This window comes from Bombus vancouverensis, chromosome 11, assembly GCF_051014615.1.
Source record: "Bombus vancouverensis nearcticus chromosome 11, iyBomVanc1_principal, whole genome shotgun sequence".
NCBI classification, from domain to species: Eukaryota; Metazoa; Arthropoda; class Insecta; order Hymenoptera; family Apidae; genus Bombus; species Bombus vancouverensis.
In genome coordinates, this window is record NC_134921.1 from 2,246,321 (window position 1) to 2,270,000 (window position 23,680).

The 23,680-nt window shown below is 35.4% G+C and overlaps 1 protein-coding gene across 17 annotated transcripts; it reads left to right on the plus strand.

The window, feature by feature from the left end:
* Positions 1 to 4,167: 4,167 nt before the first annotated feature.
* Positions 4,168 to 15,974, plus strand: LOC117160783 (glucose dehydrogenase [FAD, quinone]-like). Of its 17 annotated transcripts, none has more exons than XM_076622573.1 (5): positions 4,172 to 4,284; positions 7,867 to 8,096; positions 8,559 to 8,777; positions 9,088 to 9,258; positions 11,914 to 15,974. In XM_076622573.1, exons 3-5 carry the CDS (start codon positions 8,594 to 8,596, stop codon positions 13,407 to 13,409), a joined length of 1,851 nt encoding a protein of 616 aa, XP_076478688.1. In that variant the 5' UTR covers positions 4,172 to 4,284; positions 7,867 to 8,096; positions 8,559 to 8,593; the 3' UTR covers positions 13,410 to 15,974. The 17 variants fall into 17 exon arrangements, with proteins under 17 accessions (XP_033197679.1, XP_076478688.1, XP_033197673.1 ...); XM_076622568.1 differs by having other exon boundaries at positions 4,185 to 4,433; positions 7,781 to 8,096; XM_076622569.1 differs by having other exon boundaries at positions 4,185 to 4,433.
* The last annotated feature ends 7,706 nt before the right edge of the window (positions 15,975 to 23,680 follow it).

The window sequence follows — 23,680 nt, forward strand, 5'->3', positions numbered from 1 at the left end:
ATTACACAATATATGCATTATATATGTCGAAGATGAAAGGAAAACCGGAGCCTTCCCTTTGCAATTTTGAGAAAGTCTTCTAATGCTTTAGCCTAGATTTTATCATAGCTGTAATTAAGCAATTGTCATTTGTAATTGTTTGATATTTGTGATAGCGAAAGTGGGTTCGAGGTGACAACTGGTCGCCGAACGTAGCCACGGTCACGGGATAAACGTTTTGCCTGACGAAGGTGTGAATTGGTTGTATTGTTCTCCCTAGAAATCACATAGAATTGTACTTTGGAGATGTCGATATAATGGGACACACGTTGTATTAGGAATCAAACTCCAGACAGAAACTGCCTAGCAACGGCGTTTGGATCTTTCTCGATGCTTCCAAAGAGTATACAACAAACTTCTGACAGAAACTGCCTAGCAACGACGATTGGAACCTTCTCGATGCCTCCAGCGAGCATATAACAAACAAATGCAGTCGTATAGCGAAAAAGATTTTCATCAGATATTCATTCGTGTGATCGCCTTGGAAAGTGATACATCGAGCAATTTACCGAGTGTCTCAGCAATTGTATTTTTTGTGTTTAAAATTATTCTACGCATAGTAAAGAGTTACCCCGTTGACCGTGGATTCGTTTGAACTCCGGAACATTGTTAATAGCGTTAATTAAATTCATTATTCGTAAAACCTATTAATCGTTAATCTCATTATTCGTTAAATTTATTATTCGTAAGACATATTATTCGTTCCTCTTATTATTCGTTAAACTTATTATTCTTTAATCTAATCATTAGTTAAACTTATCGTTTGTTAATCTTATCATTCATTAAACTCATTATTCATAATATTTTGTAAAATCTTGTATATTCGCGTAAATATAATCTCTGTTTCGTAAAATAATGGCTAATTCAAACGAAGAATCGTTACGCGCCTTAAATTCTAATGATAACCCGACATATAAATATTGCTTACTCATCTTTGTCCTGCCAATCTTCCTGTGCTGCCAAATTTCATATTTTTTTCAAAGCTGATAATTCAGCTGAGGTACTTTCTTCTTGTGCTTCATACCATCTCAGGGCTTTTTCCGACGCCGTAAAAGCTTCAGAATGCGTTGGAATGTCATTCCTATCTTCTTTGTCTTTATTGCTCCCTTCGATAGAAATCTCTTTAATCTTTTCAATAATTGATAGAACTGCATTGACATCATCATTAACGTTACTAATGATATTTGGGACATTTCGTCGATATCTTCAATGTTTGATAACTGACTCTAATCGTTTTTCAAAGTAAAACTTGATATGTCATTCCGCGTATTGGCAACAAGATATGTACATTCTTTAATATTTAACTGTATATATGCCATTAAAACATTGTTTTCAGATTTATAACATATCGGAATGAACTTACGTAATAAGTGTTTTTTATAGCATCGTTTAAAGCACTCAATGATGTAACATTGGGTGGTAAAGGTTTTTATAAATTCATGTTTTCCGCGTTTTCTCTAGCCTGCCTTAGCTAGACTTAATTGTCGTTCTCTGACTGCTGGTACAAATATTGTTGAAAACCATTTCATAAAGATGTTCGTATCCATCCAAGAATTTCTCTGAGATAAATACATAACGAGTGTAGCATTTGAATTCACATGTTTCAAGCACCGAGGTTTGTTATTCTTTCCAATTACCAATACAGGAAGTTCGTAACTTCCGGAAGCATTCGCACATACAACAGTCGTAATTGTATCTTTATTGACCTTATGACCCGGTGCTGAGTGTCCATATTGACAAAGTAAAATCTTTCGCAGAAATAATTTCCATAATAATCCTATTTCATCTGCATTATAGACATTTTCCGACATATAATTTTCTCGTTTTAATAATTCTGTAAATCATTTTTTTCAAATTTCAGCCACAAATTTATTTGGCGATAATTTTTCGCCCAATTTATTCGATCCACCAACACCGTTACGTGTTTTAAAATTCGCTGATCAGCCCGATGATACTTTAAAGTTAGAATCGCCATTCAATCTTGTATTACACTGTAAAACCTGCTCGCTTAATGTAGGGCCGGATATAGGCTTTCCATTGTCACGCTTTTAACAAAACCATTCATACACTGCCATATCAAGAATTTTATTATTAGCAGTTTTCATACGTTTTTGTGTACATATTACATGAACTCTCGCTATGATTCACAATTTCGCACTTTCTTTTTTTTGTATCACAAACAGTTGATTTCCCAATAGCGTAAGATATTGGTATTTCAGTTACGGTTTCATCATTATCTGATTGATTAATTATTCCGCGTTTTATTCGGATAGATAAGGCTATATATTACGATTTGAAGATACATTGACACATAGCATCATAGTCGACTAATCGAAATGTTAATACATTCAAATTAGTAATATTTAAATTCACATTTGTCATGCATAAACCGCAGTTCGAATAATCGAGTTTTTACGATATTTCAAGCTATATCTGTGCTATAAGGACAAGTTACGTAACAATACTGTGTAACACGTTGTGAAAATAAATGAAAAAATGTTATACTTATGTACATTCTTTTTCAAGCATATTAAATCTTTGTTAAGTGCAACATTTATTATCAATATTTGCTCAAGTTTAAAGATTGAATACATAGTATTATCATCCAGGATGCACCCAGACAGTTAAAATATAAACAGTGATAAGCATAAAAGGTGATTCGGTGTGAAAACAAGTTAAAAGTATCGATAGTAAAGTAATAAAATAAATTAACATCTTTTTATGCGACGTGACGCTTCTTGTTATTCCCATCTCTGCATATACTTTTAATTCATGCTTTTACGAATTCCACGTATGAAATATTGTTTGTATTTATAGAAGCGTCTTCGAGAATATCTTTATTGGATTTTGCACGTCCAGAGTTGATTTTTAGAAGATACTTAACAAATTACGCCCCTAAGAATATACGTAATAATTATGTATTATCCCTAAGATGTTACGATAAGCCCAATTGTTAGATTGCGAATTAGTAAAAAGTGCAAAGAAGTCTGTGTTTCGCGTATAACTTCGGTTATACATCCCAAAATAATGTGCCAATTTTGAATTAATCCGCTTAATTTTCGCACGATCGATTTATCAACTTATGAATATCTCAACTTATCCGCCGAACTTATACGCTTTTTGAAAGATCTAGATTTTGATGTTGAAGTGAAAAAAATTGTTCATTTAGACGCTTGGTTGAAATACAGCAGTGATCATTTTGCTTAACCGAAAAATGCAGAATTCTATAAAATGCAATAAAATGTAAAAGTGGAACTTAACTTTCTATCAATTTTAGAAATTTTAGAAAATGCTTCTCTAAAACCAATTAGCTCTAAAATGGATTTCTTCGTCAAAAAATTGCCAACGATAAACTATTAAATATTAAAAGGTTCAACAGTCGTCGTTTTGCAGTTTATCACCTGTGTTATGTGTGGATGCCCATGAAAGATGGAAAAACGATTACAGAATTGTACCATTTTCGCAACGACCGGACAGAGAGCGTTCAGACAGCGTTCAAACTCGACCGCGCGAGAACGTATGAAAGCTTATGTAACGTATGTAATTTATGGAAAAATCACATTATTTCGGCAACTTAAAACAGCACTTAAAAATCTCTGCTTTTATTTGTAATTTGGGATTACATGAAAAAAACACAGAAACGATTGGTAAAATCTATTTTCTTGTTCGACAAAATTTAGAGGCTGAGAATAAACATAAAATCTTATTGGTTTTCTTCTTCACTTATCGTTATTGTTACAAAATCACATTTCCGTGAATAACAAGTTATATCTTTGCCGTTGTCGTCCACTTTCACTGCTTTTTCAATTAGAGTATTTTTTAAAAACATACCCGTGGTAAAATTCATACTCTACACCAAATATGTCGAAATAGTTTCTGTGCAAAGTCTTCTGTCCTCTTCTTCCGTTCTGAATAACAGAGGTGTCATAGCTCGAGAGAAGATCCTTCGCAAAATATGTAATTATATTGATTAATTAGCCAGCAATTAGATCAAAATGCATAAGCAATGTCCTTAGTGACGTAATAAGTGATTATATAAACACAACATGGAGGAATGCTAAGCAGCGAACTTGAATCATAGACAAATTATAGATGCATTATATATACACGTGTGTTTTACATATTTAATGCTTTGTGTTACTACTCGTAATTCAGTATCCAAGCGATTATCGCCAAGGAAGCATCTACTGCTTTACTTTACACCGCATTTAGTGTTATCGCGCGTAATCACATCATCGTTTACGCGTGTGTGGTCTTGTATTCTGTAAATTGTCGTATTTCCGCTAATATTTGATTTTTCATCAGTTTCAGTCGTCTTCAACTTGAGGCGAAATTATTTCGACCATGTAGCCTATAACATAAATGAAAAGTTAATCTACATGTTACTATTTCAAGTAACTTTTTATTCTTCTTCTTTTGCTGCTAGCTGATTCGGACGTATTGCGATTCTAATCTTTCCGATCTTTCTATATCGTTGTACGTCTTTTCCCACATTCTTGCACATCTTCCTCTACATTGCTGCACATTTTCTCCCACATTGTTGCAACTTTCAGGTTTCCCGAATTTCTTCGTTTCTGTTTATAGCTTCACCTATATCGTCTCACTTATTGTGACTTCATCTACGATATGTGGCTATTCTCTAGAATGCTATATCATATGTCCACATATAGAAGCATTGCTACGAGGGTCATATTAATTTCTATTTTGTAAACTGGACTATCTAAATGAATTTTGTTAGATGTCTTGTTATATCTCAATTGCTCTTCTTGTTCTTAGATTCGACATATTCACAACAGAGCGATCCAAAATCAGATAATAGCGATCAATTTGTAGAAAGTGTTTGTTAATAAATTTTACAGTACGACATAGAAGAAAACGTTCAATACGTTAAAAATGAAAATTATCGAACGGAATAGAAAAAGGGGCTTCCATGTTTGTAAGAACGTGAACAATTTCACTGCAATCCGGTAATCATTCTGACAGTTGAATGTATTCTGAATAAAGAATTGCATTTCTAATTAAATTTCAAGTGAGCATAACCCAAGATATGAGTTATTAAAAAGAAACAAAAGAGAAAACCGAGCTCTATGTGAGACCAGAACCGAATTCGGTTGTTTACTTCGAAGCTTGAGGAACGCGCAAGGACATGAAATCATTGGGTGAAAATACGAGCTCGCTTTCTCAGCAATCGTCTTTTGTCTAACGTGACGTCAAATTCAAAATTCATCGGTAGCCAAACTGTTCCACGTTTTCGTCTAATTATCAATAATCATAGACGGCGAGCGACGTTAAAAACTGTAGTAGCAAGCGTTTATATTGGAATATTCCCATTTTCGTGAGCGCAGGTTCCGAGGAATTGAGCCTTAACGATTTGTAACTGTCCAATATAGAGCATATTTTGTCAAAGACTTTTTCTTTATTCATATACAATTTATTTTCTATATATCTATATATATTTCATTGATTATTCCGTGTGTTTGTCCAATGCTTGCATGTTCATTCTTCAATTCAAATTGATGATCTGTTATTATTACTGTTAATTATCTGTTATTCTATATTCTATGATAGATTTCAGACGATTGTAAATTACTTTTTTCATAATTTTTGCTATTACTGAAAGAAGCGAGTTTGATCTGTAAGACGCTGTCTGCAGATCCTTACCCTGCTTGGATATTAGCACTGCATTCTATGATCACTTTTGTTTATAATTCTTTTAGGATTTTCCCATTAATAAGGTGAAAACCAGGTGATCTCTTTATATTCGAGATAATACCTCTAATTACTCTTATGATTGTACGTGGCACAGAATAACTATTATCGGCTGTGACATTGTCTGTCATTGTCTGTCATCGTTTGATTGCCTCTCTGAATCGTGTTTATTATATTGATATGAGAAGAATATTCCGTATGAATGATTTACAAGTATTTTGACACGGCTCTGGTACACCTTGGCCAGGTCCTATCCGGTTTTTTTGATTGCTAGAGTCGGTTCCATGTCTTTCCACAATGTATAATTGGTTTCCACGTAAAAAAAATGGATATAAATAAAAGTGAATCTAGCAAGTTTTTTTTACTGTTGCGTGTTTTTACTGACGCGTGTCCATATATAGTCGCCTGAATCTGTTCACAGTTGCAAACACTTACTATTAAGTGGCTGGCGTACGTCCAATTTTCTGAGTGGTAATCTTATGCGTATTTATATGCGCATGGGTATTCTGAACTGAACAGTTTTTGTTTTTGACGAAAGAAAATTAGAGATCTTTAGTGATGAAGTCTTATCCTCCGTTTAACGTAAACTTGCGATGTAGGATGAGAGACGCGTTCGAGCGATTTTCAGTCTTTCAATGACATTGTCAGACGAATAAGCAAACTTTTTATATATTTTCTATACTTTTTATAATACCTTATACACGATACCTAGAAAATACAGAGAAGACATGTTTGATAGTGATAGTAATGATAACGAATATTACTTTGAACCTGACAAGATAGAAGACGACGACGGTGCTTCAGACAGTGGAAACGAACTGCGTTTAGCAAGGAATCGGTTCAGACGTTTCAATATTTCTAGTGATAGTGACAGTGATGATGAACTAAATATCGATGAAAATAATATAATCGACGTGTATATTTTCTCGACTGCGCGTGCTAATGTCTCTCGTCTGCTCCCGTCCACAAAGGGCTAAATATTTCGAAAATTCCATATCATTGGTATCTTTCGTAGCATTTTCACGTCTTTTGTAATTTTATTCAATACTTTTTTATTTGCCAGTGTTTTGAATTTCTACCAAATTGCTTTTAATCTTTGCATACGATTCTTTTCTTTTTTTTCCCGTCAAATCATCACCTGTTCGGTTCTTCTACATTTACCGCTCTACCCTGTATAATCACCACTCGGTTTTAGTTTTCGAAATATACATCTGCGAAAATATATCCCATAATATACTGTATTTTACTTCTGACAGAAGGTATTACACAATACACACACGCACACACACAGAGTTCTAGTATTATTTACGCCGGTATTGTTGTATGTATATTATAACAAATTATTAGATTTCTTGGTTTGTCTGTGGCATAGGCTATCTAACCAACACTAATCTATGCAAAGGCGAAACAGAAAATTTCAATCTAGATCTTGGATCATCCTTTTAGTAAATCAGTGTTGATTAGGGTAGATGAACCCTTAACGCTCCGACTTTTAATTGCGAATATCGACCGACAACCGCATCTTATTCTCATCGTACTTCGACGGACAAATTTTTAAATGTCAGATTTTAAATGCTACAATGACTTATAAATAATAATATTAAAGTGATTCAAAACAATCTTTATTCATCTCAGAAGTAATATAATTTTGATTACAATATTTATATGAATTATAATTAAGTAATGTGTGGATTTTTTTAAAACATTCATTGGGATGCAAACTGGGCTTGCGTTCACAGGTCTCACAGTAGAAAACTGTTTGTTTTTTTACCGCATTACTTCCTTTTAGTGAACAAACAAGACATTTTTTCTTTTCCCCTTTCGGCAACTGATTTATTATATGGAGTTTGCCATCTGAACGTTGTTCGTTATCTGTTCCGGAAGGCCTGCCATACACATCGTTATTCCGAAAGTTACTTAGGAGTTGACTCACTAATAATTTGACAAACTTATAGTGTGACAAAGCGTTTTCTCCTTTCCTTTCCTGAGAAATCTTGTAAAGTATATAAGCATTTATTACGCTTGTTTCTAGTCTTCAAAAGAGCAATTTCCGCCACCATTTCAACGATTTTCTCAGAAAACAATATGTTGATGCATATTGATCGGCTTTGTCTACAGTGCTTGAGAGGCACACTGGGAGTAGATAGCCGAACATCGGTGGTGCTTGAGAGACACACTTGGAGTAGATCGCCGCACATCGGTGGTGCTTGAGAGGTACACTTGGAGCGTTAAGGGTTGAACTTGTGACCGCCGTAAAGCAGCCGCATACGCCAGAATCGAACAAAGAAATTTAACAACTTGTCATAATTACCGAATATGTTGATAACGCCAGCGTGACATAAGTTTAGGTAATAAATAATAAGACAATATTAAACTCTATATTATATTATCGTTATTAAACAATGTTAGAGCTGTATGGTGTGTACTGTAGAATACCTCAGACTAATAACGTACATGTTATAAACAGCAAAATACCACATGTAGAGTATCGAATATATTTTTGCAAATACCTCGGAAACCAAAGCCGGCAGTTAAAGATAGCATTTATATGTATGAGGAAAGTTGTTCACAACATTGACTTTGATTATATGTCAAGGTCTTAAAAATAGGTGAAGTTTATAACTTTATAAATAACTACGTAACGCTCATGTATAATACATATATTTAATGTAGACAAAACACGATTACAGTTACATTAGCCTCAGATAAATATGTTTATTGAAAACTGTTTGTTACTTGATGTTATCTCGTGAATAAGATTGCAAACTAAGGTATCATATAAAATAATATGGCAAAACTTGATATTACAGATAGATGAAAAAGAAATCGCAAGAATAGAAGTAAAATGGATGTGGGAAGCATTGCTTTGGGGGGGATGACATCAGGACTGACCCAATCGATGTGCTGGATACTTCTAACTATGTTTTTATATATCAAGTATGCGGTTGACGATTACGCTGCGAAGAATGTCCCTTCCGGAGCACTAATGTCGTCTTACGATTTCATAATTGTAGGCGGTGGTTCTGCAGGTACGTTTTCGATTATAAATCTAATAAAAAATATAACGAAGATAAGCGTATCTGCGCGTTATTTACGAACGAGAATGAGCGCGTTGTTACTCGTATGATCAATTAAGACAAAAATTTGACAATTCCTTTCTTTCGACAAATCTATCGATGAAACGTATATTAGGTTTGTGGCAAATTCTGCGTCGTAATTTCAACAAATTTCATCTCTTCCTTCACCTTTTCGAAATGAATCTTCAAATTTTTGATTTCAAAGTATTTGTAAGTTTTTGTGTGCTACGCATATTAATAATGGTAATTTACACGACTATAGGATCCGTCCTAGCGAATCGCTTGTCCGAGATAGAAGATTGGAACGTGCTCCTTTTGGAAGCAGGTGGTGATGGATCAGAAATCTATGATATTCCTGTTCTTGCTGCTAATCTGCAGTTAACCCAAATCGATTGGAAATACAAGACGGAACCTAATAAGAATTTCTGTCGAGGTAAATAATATTTAATAATGCCTTGTTATCATGATAATAAGCATCTATCTAACTATAGAAGAAATAGTTAAAAACAATGTTTTACTTTTTATGTCGAAATAAGTAAATTAAAACGACACAAGATACATAGTATTGTCACGCTTGGAACGCATTATAGTGAATTTCGGTTATTTGGGACACACTGGAACTAGCATCCTTTGATCCGATTAAGCGGCTGTCCCAATTATGCAAAGTACCGCATATATGCTAGTCTCTATAAATTAATACATTCAACGAGGAGGTAATTAATTTTTACAGTAAATATATAAAGTCTCAGTTGGACTGACGATAGGGAGAGAGGAGAAAAGAGAATAAAAAGGACAAACATTGAGTCGGACGCGGCACACGCAAAAACCATAGACGTGGAATCGTTGAAACTATTTGACATCCCTGCTCAACGATAACACTGATATGATAGACATTAGCGATACTCTGTATGTTTCGTGCGGTGAATGAACGTTTTACCGCAAATCATTTTTAAACAACTCTGATTGTTCTCATATACAGAGTGGTTGGTAAATGGTGGTACAAGCGGAAAGGGGGTGATTCTACGCGAAAAAAGAAGTCGAAAATATAGAATAAAAATTTTTCTTTTTACTTTTTTTTTTTAATTTTTCCATCGAGACTACGATCTACAGTGAGATCCGCTATAACGAGACGTGATAAAGATATTATCTATACTTTATGCTCGTATCTCATTAATTAATTAGCTTCTTCGCTATATTTTCCATAAAATGTAATATAGAATATATGCCGATAAAAAAAAGTAAGTCAACATCTTTGCTCAAATTCAATGAAAATAGGAATTGATATGTTCTCGGTCTTTGGATCTGGCAATGGTATATTTTATCGTATAGATTGTTCTTTAGATTTGTCGTCTTTTTTTTACGTGTTTCATTTTCAATAGATGCATGCTTCCGGAATATTTTTGTTGCTACTATCGTCGATACAACTACCAAAAGATGCAAGCAAGAAGTATTACGCAGTAACATAGGGGTGGTGGAAATCACCTCATTCCATTTCACGCTAGAAAAGGCAGGATCATTTTAGACAGTCTCGAAAGGATTGAGACATCATATAGCTACATTGAGGTATCATAGGCTACAATGATATAGCTGGCCAAAGAGCGATTCCTCGTGAAAAATAAATCGGGAATATTGCAGAATAAAATTTTTGCACATGTTGCTCTGTTTTCTAAAGAAATCATTTTGCCCTGTACACGTACAGTGGCTCGCGAAAGTATAGGAACACTTGGCACAAAATTTTTCATGAATATGTGATGTGCAATGTACGAAACTTTTTAAAATTTCCTTAGTACTATAATGAAATACGGCTATCCTGACTATAATATTAAAATTTGAGGCCATTCAGTAAATGTATGTGGAAGTGACAAGATGTTTATTGCGAACATACACTCAGTGAAAAATTAATATACAGCATGAATGATAGTCTTAAACATAGAATTAGTGCTAACGACCGTCTCACTACAAATTGTGGCTTATTAATACAGTAAATAATCGGTTATTCGTATAATATTGAATAATAATTGGTAATATCTTGTAACTTCTATTATATTTCTATGTCTATTTCAAATTTTACTAATCGCAATTATAGTTGTGTTTCGCTGCAGTGTTAATGAGATTCCAAAATGTTTGCAATATATACGGGGTGGTTGATAAATGGTGGTACAAGCGGAAAGGGGGTGATTCTACGCAAAAAAAGAAGTCGAAAATATATATGTTTTCTAAAGCCCCAGCTCACAGAACCTGTGAAAAACTGGAAAAGATATCCACTATTAGATTTTCTATTGTCTTTGCTCTCTATTCATTCTACGTCTGCAAATCCAATTAACGTCGTGGTTTCATTTTATAGTCCATGTAATTACTTTCCATTTGTTGCCCTCTTGAAATATCGAGCAACTCTTTTCACTTCCTTTCTCCTCCTCTTCTGTAACTCACGATTTCTCTCATTATTCAATATGCAATCTATTTTCTCATCCACTGTATTTTTCCACTTATCCTTATCTTGTCGACACAAAAGTTGCTTTCTATTTTTAGCTTTCTCTTTTGTGTCAATTGCCACTCACAAAGTGTCTATATATCTGTTCGCTCATACTCTCCCTTTTGTCTTTTCGGATCTTTTGGGCACTGCACACTGCGTTTGATTTTGTAAATTCTCGTTCGAAAATGTTCACTATCGATGAGCTGTTTTTCTCGGCGAGTCTGCTCATTTTTCAAACATTTTGCTGTAATCCTTTTGTAGGTTCGAAGAAAACGTCTTCGCACGATTGCCTTCCTGCAGGCGTTTCTTTGATTTTATTCATATTCATACAATCTGTATCTTTGTATAATAAACCGAAATGTTTTAAACGCCTCCGGATAACCCACGAACAACCCATTAGTTTTTCTGTCTTCTCATCCAGCTTTTTTCTTTTCTCTGCCAAAATATACGCGTTTTAACTGAAATAAGTGTATATATAGAATGCAAGTAAATCGATTCCTATCGGAAAATGAATCTATTGACGAATCGAAAGAGGTATTAACGCGAATCGATAACCAATCAACGTGGATATTTGACAATGTCTTCGCTGTATTTCACTTTAAATTATGTCCACAGCGATGGAAGGAGGTCAATGCAACTGGCCACGTGGCAAAGTGATCGGAGGGACCAGCATGCTAAACTACATGCTCTACGTTCGTGGTAACAAAAAAGACTACGACACGTGGGAACAGCTAGGCAATACCGGATGGTCCTACGACGATGTGCTACAATATTTCAAAAAATCTGAAGATAATCAAAACCCTCTCCACGCCGAGACGCCGTATCATTCAACCGGAGGTTACCTAACCGTTCAAGAAGCGCCATGGCACACTCCCTTGGTCACTGCGTTTATCAAAGCAGGTCTAGAAATGGGTTACGAAAACAGAGATATCAATGGAAAACGACACACTGGATTCATGGTTGCTCAAGGGACGATCAGACATGGCAGACGGTGTTCCACGGCGAAGGCTTTTCTACGACCAATCAGGACGCGGAAAAATTTACACGTCGTCATGGGAGCTCATGTTACGAAAATTTTAATAGATCCGTCGTCGAAAGTGGCTTATGGCGTAGAGTTTGTTAGAAACGGAGAAAGGTTGCGCGTTCGTGCGAAAAAGGAGGTGATCGCTTCCGCGGGATCTATCAATAGCCCTCAATTGCTGATGTTGTCGGGAATCGGACCTAAAGAACAATTATTGAAACACGGCATACCAGTGATTCAGGATTTAAAAGTGGGTCATAATCTTCAAGATCACGTAGGTGTGGGAGGTGTTGCGTTCTTGGTGAACGAAGAAATTGCGTTGGTGGAGAGCAGGATATATAATATTCAGGATATGCTAGGATATGCGATTTTTGGAGACGGTCCTTTGACATTGCTAGGAGGTGTCGAAGGAGTAGCTTTTATCAATAGCAAATTCGTGAACGGTTCTGACGATTTCCCAGACATAGAACTGCTTTTGGCGGCAGGAGGGGCGTGCTCCGACGGCGGTAGAAATATATGGAAGATTCATGGACTGACCAACAAATTCTACGATGCCGTGTTTGGGGAAATTAGTAATAAAGACGTATGGTCCGTGATTCCTATGCTTCTAAGACCAAAAAGTAAAGGTTTTATCGCACTTCGAAGCAGCAATCCTTTCGATTATCCGTTGATTTATCCAAACTACTTCGAGCAACCGGAAGATATAGCGACGCTGATCGAAGCACTCAAATTTGTGTTTGAAATGAGTAAAACTAGCGCGTTTCGACGTTATGGTAGCAAAATGAATCCTAAACCATTCCCTGCTTGCAAAAATATTTCCACGTATACCGACCCATACTGGGAATGCATGATTAGAGAGTACTCCATGACTATATATCATCCCACGGGTACCTGTAAAATGGGGCCCAATTGGGACCCAGAAGCTGTGGTGGATCCTCGGCTCCGAGTTTACGGAGTTGCTCGACTCCGAGTCATAGATGGCTCGATTATGCCAAATATAGTTAGTGGTAATACCAATGCGCCGATTATAATGATCGCAGAGAAAGGTTCAGATATGATAAAAGAGGAATGGCTGAAGAATGAGGTCTGATATCAATAGCTCTTTTCGTAAATTAATTTAAAGCGAGTGCTGGTAGTTCATTAAATACTAGAATCTTACAATCTTCAACACAACATAAGTTTTCGCTACTAATTTCTATTACGTAATACAATGCTTAACATACAAACCATAGGTGTAGTCTTTGAATCAGTGCAGATCTGTTGAAAAAAGTTAACCGCAACATTAATCTTGAGCGCGATTTCCAAGGAAAAATATTCTTATTGCATCTTGTAGTATTTATTACGAGGAATAAGCTTGGAAGGAAATATGGATCGCGAATGAACTCATGGTTTTTAACACTTAGCCAACCGCGCGCGCCACAACGAGCTATACGTTTCCAACGCGCAATTTTCTAAGTATCGAGGATTAATATTTACTACTTAAAACACAAAGAAGTCTGAAAATTATTTATACAATTATCTTTATAAAATATAAGTCAATTATATTTTGCGGTAATAATTTTATTAAACGACTTCACATATTGTTTGTACAAAACATGAAATTAAAAGTATATATTAAAAGTATAAAAAAATATAGGTACAATTAAAAATTCATAATGCATTTTAATATTTTTTTACAGTGTGGTATCGTTTATACTTATCTATAATAAGTTATTATCTTATACTTATTATAAATATTTAGCCATGTCACTGCACCACGCCAGAAAAAATTACTGAAAATTCTCAATGCGGGAATTGATTGTAAATATTAATAAATAAAAGAAAAAAAAAAGTGTGATATCGTTCGATTATAACTTCATTTAGCCATAACTGATAATGTAACTTTTAAATTAATTTTAAAACCACTAAATTGATGTATTTTATTACATACTGTACTTATAAAAGCAGAAAATGTGGCGCAATTTATTGGGAACAATTCCAGGTAAACAATAACTGAAAATAACAAAAAAAAAAAAAAAAAAGAAAAGGCGTTGATAAAGTCAAAAAGGGAGATCTCCCTATTCGGTCGGCTAAGTGTTAAGTATTTTTTTTGTACTCGTCCATGATCAAATATGGTCATGTTCGCCTTCTCAGGCACCCCCTTTTCCGGAAGAGCCACGGACGCGTCGCTGCGCCCGATGTCTTATGGGAATTTGCCATCCCTTCTGGCCCGTCAGCATTTTCACTTGTACTTTCACTATGTAGTTTGTACTTCGTACAAGTTCATCGTCAACCTACACGATTATTTCACGATACTACACTAATGACACAGTGACGTAATATCTTACGCTGCTAATGGCGCATCGTCATCAAGCATACAATTTCCATTACTAGAACTACTGTATAAATAAAACATCTTCTTGAGTGACAATTATACTAATGTAAGCGTAAAAACGATTAGAATGAAATTGAACTCTGCAGCTGTGCAACGGTATAAGAGATAAAGGAATTACGTTTCTAATGACATCGCATGTCAATATTGCCTTCTTAGAAAACTTCTTTTCCACTCTTCGAATGCACAATATAATCACGTGTACTAATTATACGAAGAACGGAAAAGAAGTTTTCTAAGCAATCAATATTCACACGCGATGTCTATTATACTTATCTATACGCTATTATACTTATCTATAATAAGTATTAACTTATTATAAATAATTAGCCATGTTACTGCGCCACGCCAGAAAATTTACTGAAAATTCTCAACGCGAGAATTGATTGTAAATTTTAATAAACATAAAGAAAAAAAAAATTTCCATTCTAATCGTTTTTTCGAATCATCCGCCGTGTTAGGATAAAATCGTGAAAGCGTACGCTTATTTGCGTTGGCATCACGGGCGCATCTACTGTTTTTAATTTATCAAATAAATCATTGAAAGTTTCAAAGAAAGTAGCCGTGTGTTCAACTGTCGGTGAACAATGCAGACGACACTCTCTTACCTAAACCGTACTAGTGTTTGACAGTATGTGCCTTTCTGATGATTTATAAGCTGCTCGTGTATTTTTATTTTTTTCTAAATTTCACAGTGGGATCATATTGGACCAAGAAACCCAGGATCCATTAGTTAAAAAATAATTTTTTAATAAATTATTCCGCATACTCTTAAATAAATGTAAAAAATTGAAAAGAAAGTGAGGTGAATATGCCATAGTGCTGCTGCTGGTGTAGATGTCGCTGTACTGCTTTTTATTTCTTTTTTGCGTCCGAAGACTTGCACGGATTGAATTGGTTCCTTTTTTGTTTCTTCTGCATTTTGCAAAGCACGTGGTGGAAAGAGAAAATCGGACTACGGGTGCCGGGATTTGAATCTGGGTCCTGAACGTTCGCAACCAAAGGCGCTAACCACTTCGCTACCGTCGTCTGGTCTTAGTTGCTGTCGAGTGCCGCCATGAAAGTATACTTTCCGGGGCTATTTCTTGTAAAAGAAAGTTTTTGAATAAAAGTTCGACATCAGCTATGCTTTGATTACTACTTCGATTACTGATCGTTAAGAAATCATTTTTTAATAAATTATTCCGTATATTCTTAAATAAATGTACAAAATTGAAAAGAAAGTATACTTTCCGGCCATTCCTTGTAAAAGAAAGTTTTTGAATAAAAGTTTGATATCAGTTATGCTCTGATTATTAATTTGATTCCTGATCGGAAACAATCACTTTTGAAACCAGTTTCATTCGATGCACCTAAAATTTTATTTAAAATTGTGGATAAATCGTTCCTTTTTATGCCAGATTTCGAAACAAAACAAGCCAATTTTCAATTAGTGAATAGCTCCGGTAGGATAAAAACAAGAACTTGACAACCCACAGCTGTGCTATGGCCCAAAACACCTAAATCTTCAAAACCTTTAATAATCTGTCTGGATAGGTGAAAATCTAAATATTTCTTGGTAGCCATTTCATCAAACGAAGGAACTCAATTTACAATCTATCATATCCATACGATATTGATTCATATAATTTTTATCGCGTTAAATATATTTTGACAAATTCCAGACCAAATATCTATTTAGCAAAACCCATATAAAAATAAGACTAAAAAGAAAACATCTCACTGACCTCACTAAAGAAATAAAATAGACAAACTCGAAGATGGTATCCCGCTAGGGGTAATAAAGTTAGAAAAATTTACCAAATGTCCAGCTGGACAGATTGTAAAGTACAAATTAAATAAAAAAAACAACACGCATTGTATTGTAGAAAGTTGGCGAACTGTAATATATTGCCATACACAACTTACGTTCGTTCTATGTGAAAGTATTTTTGGAAGTTTTACATAGCAACATCAGTATGAAAATTAAAGCAAAATCAGATACTCTTTTTGCGATTGCTTTCTTCGAACACGTATTATCGTATTATCGTATTACACGTATTATGCTCATAATTACAAGCGAAGAATATTAGATGTATTCTTCTCCTGCTTTCATTGTTCTTTAATTTCCATTGACCCACTATCCTGCACATCGCGTTCTTTCGTTATCGAACTGCTTTGAACGTTACAATTTTCGTCGGTCATATCTGTACCTTGGCGTAGAAACATTTTCGGTATAGCATTTTTTCGCAATATACACGACGGATGAAAACTACTTTTTAAAAAATACCGACTACATACGTATTCTTTTTTTTTCGTTTTTCAATTCTGTGGTATTCATTTTCAACCTCCAATTATCTAAAGCACAGTTAACCAGCAACGTTATGCATCTATCACTTATTATTTACAGGGAAACGGTGAAAACTGGTGGTGTTATTCGTATACACACACTTTTTATAATGACTTTTACGCGAAAACTTGTGACATCCCATTTTAAATGATTAAACAAAACTATATACAATTATGCATTACACGTTTCGCACAATACAGAATAACGAAATTACATATGCGCAATATAAACATTTACATATAGCGTCGTCCCGTAGTTCGCGTAAAAACTGACAATATTCTCTCATTCGCTACTGTCATTGAGTCTGAATGGTTGATGTTAAATATATTAGGTTGTCCCAAAAGTTATTTTATTTAATTATGTATGATCCGTTTTGTTCCAAAAGAACAGAAAATGATGTGCATCTATTATTTCCTTATAAAACGAAAGAAACTTTTGGAACAACCTAAAAGATCGATCATTAACTTAATTATAATTCCTACCATACCAACGCTGGTATCTTATTCTATACTGAATCGATAATGTCGCTTCCGATACTAAAATGGTATGGAAGACTAAGTAGCTGTTGAGCCGTGGGGCACCTTTCTCGCAGTGCATGTACGGTTTATTCTATTCTTAATCAATAATACGATATTTTGACCTATACCTCAGTTGTAATTTCATATTATAATTTAATTCTAATTCCGACCATTACGAACGCTGTAATCTTATTCTATGCTCAATCGATAACGTTTGGAATGACACTGCAATGGTAAGGGACTCTATATCCCCGTTATCCTAGAACATAAAAAGACATTGGATAATAAGTTTATCCTGTTCCTTGCCTGTGGTGATACAATAGATTTATCCTGTACATGACCAAGAAGTATATATAACTTATACCAAAGAGTATATGAGAATGCTCACGCCTGTATATTGCATTGGTCTCCCTAAAAGTGCTGCCTCTAGCGGCCAACTGTTGCTCTGGTTCAACTCTAGTATATACAAGTTATTTTCTGTATTTTTGCATTTTCTGTTATTTTCTAAATCTTTTTTATTTAGTTTCAATGCAAGTGATTTGGGTATGTAGTGTGTATAGTGTGTATAGTGCGTGTTGTATTTATCGTGATTATTGTGTACTTTAAGAAAAAGCAGAGTGTTACGACCGATCGCGGAGAGACGCGGTCGCTAGGAAAACGCGTCAGCGAGAGGCGTAAATTCTCGCTACGATTCGGTGAATCGACGCCGCGAAGTAGTCGTTCCCCTGTTTCGGGTAGGATAACAGAGGTGGTTGATTGAATATTACACAGTAGTAAGTTAGGTCACCGTTTATTCCACAACTTATAACGAGGATAGTTACACTGGTGCGTATGTACGAGATGAGTGAGTGACTGATCTGCGGGTGTGTATACCCGCTCGAAGGATGTTGACCGTTCGAAGGATGTGAAATCAGTGCCTTTTGGAGACGATGCTGTCTCGGTGGAAGGCTAAGGATCGGTCCCTCCAGCGCACGGGACCATCGGATTTGTTGGAGCCGATGTTATTTAGGAGAGTGAGGGAATAGGCTTCGTTTTTAATTGGTTAAACGAAGGGTCTTAACTGCCCTCGAGAGAAAGTGATTAATGGGGGGAAAGTTGCCGCGTGCGTGACAAAAAAAACAACTTTCCCTTGTCCTGCCGTGGTAGACAATAGTGTTTAGCAACTCCTCGGGACCAGATGTTTGTTTTGTTTAAAGGACCTTTTCTAGTAAATCTATGATTTATGGACGGTGCTTAAGGATAATGAGGGTACGCCGTGCGGACGAGCGGACCTCTGGTGTCCTTCTGGCCCGCGGTGTGTGACCTGGGCCAGGCAGAGAGTCGCGCGGCGTAACACAGAGGCTATATTGAACATTTACTGTAATATAAAACGATTGCTATTTTCGTTACGATTTTTCTGTTAACAGTCTGGACATTCGCGGACGGGACAGTCGCAGTGAGTATATGAAATTTGTATAAACGTTGTTTATATGTGCTATTATTTATTGATTATTTATGGAGGCAAAGGATTAGAAGAAACATTAACATTTTTACTTGGAAATTCTATGAAGTGGTTTTCGATATACTGTTATGGATTTTATCTAGTAGGCAGGTATAATGTTTAATCTACGATTTTTCTTACAAAACGTCGTACGGAATGACTTACGTCTTCAAATGTCATAATCTCTCTGTCTCTACGACTTTTACGAGGTAAGCTGCTGCCCATGTACCGTTCGATTTCAGGATCCCTGAGCATACCGCTGCTTAGGCGGACCTACTTTCGTTCGTGTAAGGAGATTTGCTCGCGTACAGTGGTATTTTGGCTGATCTTGAATTGTAAATAACTAAAAAGCAAAGCCGAAAAAGCAATATTAGGTTCTTGAATTTCATTTTGTTTTAGCTTGAAGATTCGCCCCTTAAATTTATTTACGCCTATAACCGAATATCCTGTATAATGCCATTAACCTGTCAATCGGCGTTTTTTCCTATACATGTTACCGTTACTAGGTAACAGATAGACACGCACAATATTTGAAGTATATAATTAGTTTGAAATGAAATTTATTATATTAATGAATTTTGGGAAAAAGTTATGTTTTTTAGTAATTAGTAATTTAGTAATTAGTATTAGTAATTTAGTAAAAAGTAATTTATTGTGCATTAATTTGTTCTTTTTAAACCGTACCTAATTATCAGTGATTCTCGATATCTTGTGTTGTAAATAACAAAAAGATATAAACAATTCAAGCAACAAACGAAACAGTTATTCTACATCATTTTACGTGTCTTGTAATTTTTCGCAAATACAAACGTGTATAGTACCTAATAATAACAACACTTAATTGGACACAAAGTAAAACTATATGTATTACGGAATAAAGTCAATATTTCGTTTTTAAATTGTATGAATAATAACATTCGCCTGAATGAAGAGCTGTTTCGCACTGTTCCTACATATAAAAAGTTTCTTTACGTATTTTATAAGACAGGCAAACCATATTTTCTATATTTTCATTATTCTTCATTATCTTTATTAGTTCGTAATTTTATACTTTTTTACTAAGTCTTTTTATGTTGAACATTCCTACTACCACTATACTACGCAGCGATGTCCCACTGCATCGACTTCCGCACAACTATCGCTTCGCCATTATCGATTTCGCGATATGACACCCACTTTTCGCTAATGTAAAGTTTTTTCTCTTCTCGGCATACACTGCATCCATTATCTTTTTTACCTTCTGATCTTCTTGGGCCTTGCGCACTCGATAGATCAAACCGCTTCGGCCTTCCTGCACTGACAACACTTTTACTGCATTCCGACTGAGAGCATCCGCATGTCGTATCGCCGTGCCCGGCCTATGTTCAATTGTGTAATCGAACTGTACAATTAAATGCCCAATGTAACACTCGCAAACATAAATCTTTCTTTTTCAATGTCTAAATAAACGCACTGTAGTCGGGCACTATTTTAAACGGTATATTCAGTAAGTAGACACGAAATTTTTTTAATGCTTTTATCACCACTAATATTTCCAACTCGTAGCTGGTATATTTTTCCTCTGTAGGAGACGTCTTCCAGCTAGCATAGTATATGGGGTGAAACTTCTCATCACTGACATTTTTTTGCAACAGTACAGCGCCCAACCCTTTTTTGCAAGCATCAGTATGGAGCTCGGTCTCGGCTCCCACTTGATATAGTTTAAGTATCGGATTCTCAATTAAAGGCTTCTTTAATTTTTCGCGTGATTCTTTCTCTGACGATCCAAACTCAAATTTAACGTCGTTTCTCAACAATTGCGATAATTGTTGCGCAATCACGGCATACGATTCTATGAATTTATGGAAATATCCCGTTAAACCCAGAAAACTCTGTACCTGTTTGATCGTCGTGGGTTCCGGAAATCTCGATACTGCTAATGTTTTCTGCCGCGACGGTCAAATCTGTCCACTTTCAACAATGTATCCGAGATAATCTACTTATTTAATTAAAAACCTACACTTTTGTCAATTTATCACTAACCCACATTCACTCGCGGCCACTAACACTTGTCTCAGTTTCTCGACTGCTTCACTCTCATTCTCCACGGGTATAAGATCATCTAGATACGCTAGCACAGCACCACTGGTTATTAGAGGTCGAAACACTGTACGCACATGCCGTTAAAACACGGCAAGTGAATTGCGCAAGTCGAACGGAACCTGTAAGAACCTTTTAAGAACCTTTAAGGATCTTTCAGGGAGTGCAAAGGCTGTGTATTTGACACTATTTTCGTCGATAGAGACGTGGAAAAACTCACCTTTCAGATCTAGTGTGTTTCAGTCACGAGTGTTTTCAAAGAAATCACCGTCAGGCCACGCGTACGGCAGTACCAAGCGTTCTCTGCTAGGTGCTCCCATCGATATTTTAATAATGCGAGTCGTTCAAGCGGTGGTCTCAAGAACGATCTCTCGTTTCGTTTGTTCGCAACATTAAAACCACTAGCTGTTGTTGAATATAATCAAGGAAATAGGTTATTCCGACCAAATAGTTTCTTATGCCACCACAATTAGAAAAGGAATCAAATAGTACAGAAAACTTGGCATTCAACTCCTTCTAGGAATTTCTGTTGTAAACGCTTTGACGGTTTACAAAATTGCAGCAAGGAAGAATATAAATATTAGCATATTTAGACAATTATTAGTTGCAAAATTATTAGTGTTGTCTGAAAATACAAAAAGTCCTTGTCTTCGTCGGAGTCAGCATAATATCGCTATTCGGAAAAATGATTCCGGAAAAAGCATCAGACGCGCGTGCAAACTATGTTATGCAAATAAAAGACGTCGAATGGACCGAACAAAGGCACAAAAGAATTTGAAGAAAACAACAACTTATTGTCCAAATTGTCCCGACCAACCTCAGCTATGTACAGAATGCTTTAAAGTTGTACATTTTAAATAATTTTTTTAATAAACCATTTTCGTATTTTTATTTTATCTTTATCTTTTCATATACCTACGACGATCCTTCGCAAGTAGTCAAATAAGCGGCACCCGAATACGGGTTACGCGGCCTGACCAGAAACTTTGCTGACACCCGAACACGGGTGTCGTGGCAGTCAACGTGTTAAAAGTGAAAAGAACTTATTTTGGTATAAGTAAATTATAAACAAAAAGGTACTGTGTTCTCTTTCATACGATAAGCTTTACAACATTAAAGTTAAAATATCTTTCAAACTAATCATTTTTCAATTCAATTGCTAAATACCTTTTTGTAGAGAATTGAAAAGTGCATCGAATGGTGTATAAAAAATATAGGCTCCCATTTTAAAAAAATTGTGTTAGTCTTGAGATCACCTACACGTCTCCGCCTACGATGCCTATACACCAAAAGATTTGTAGCGGCACACGAGATAGAGGACAATTCAAATCATGTTGTTTTGCCTCGGAGTAGCAATATCGTTGGGATACACATAATGTAATAATAAATAAACTCCGGGCAAAACAATGTCGCCGCTACGTGCAACCGTCAAACGAAGACAAATTCGAATTTTCGGGCTCTCCCCCGACCAGTATAAATAAACGGACGCGATCGTAAGGAGTTCAGTTATCTATCAGTTATGAGTTAGTCGCGCGAATCAATATTTCAGTTACCAACGAGTTATCAGCGATTATATTAGCGATTATACACTGTCTCTAGCGAATCCGTTAGTACGAGCGATTATTGTCTGTATTAACTTATTTAGCATTTTAAAATACATTTGACGGTTGTAACAGCGAGTTATCTCGTCATTTAATCACAACAACTCAATCAACAATCCTCTACAGATTTCATTCCTGAAAGAGAACATTTTTCGTTCGATTTTCTCGTATCTCTTTCGATCTTGAAGAAAGCTCCATCGACCATTTATAAGAATCACTTTTCATAGAAGCAAAATACAGAGCGCATGTATCTTCTATTAAAACGAAGTGTATGCACTTAAAATTTGCGAAAGAGAAAGGCATAAAGTATAGCATAGATACAGTGACGTGAATGACTGCAGGTATTTGTATATCCATATACAATTGTGTCCATTATGTAGCACCAGGGTAAACCGTGGGTCACCTACTCATGCAGAATTTATAAATGCAAATACGTTGGCATTTCAACCTGCTCACTGATTTTTTCATAATGATCAGGTCTGAGAAGAGAAAGATAAGAATGCATATGTTAACTATGCTCTTTGCGGTAATTCGCTTTGATCGTTTACAGTACGATTAAGAAACAACGGACTACGTTTTATTATTTTCATTTTGTAATGCTTACTGTAACCTATACCATATGAAAATACAAATAAGTATAATATAATATAATATAACATACCTTTGTTATGTTATTTCCTGTTCGCAATAAATGTTACATAATACAAGAATATAAGAGAATGCCAGAATGAAATACACAGGATGTTCTAAAATGTATGAACATAAATAGACTGTAAATGCTTCTATACATTCAGATTTTTATGAATAGAACTAAAGAAATGGAATCTGTATGGAGATTTGTTCTTTACATGTACATATGTACCTGATGTACATATATTTAAATTTTCTATAAATGAGCAAACATTTGCAATCTAGAATCTGAACTATAGAAATAACTTTGATCACTTTCCGCGTATCCGAGACCAGATATTCTCCCACTGTAA

Excerpts from the sequence above, each read along its gene's own strand:
- LOC117160783 (XM_033341788.2), top strand. The coding sequence starts at position 8,594 with ATGGATGTGGGAAGCATTGCTTTGGGGGGGATGACATCAGGACTGACC. Across the intron at positions 8,778-9,087 it reads TGTAGGCGGTGGTTCTGCAG|GATCCGTCCTAGCGAATCGC; the intron begins GTACGTTTTCGA and ends ACACGACTATAG. Across the intron at positions 9,259-11,913 it reads TAATAAGAATTTCTGTCGAG|CGATGGAAGGAGGTCAATGC; the intron begins GTAAATAATATT and ends TTATGTCCACAG.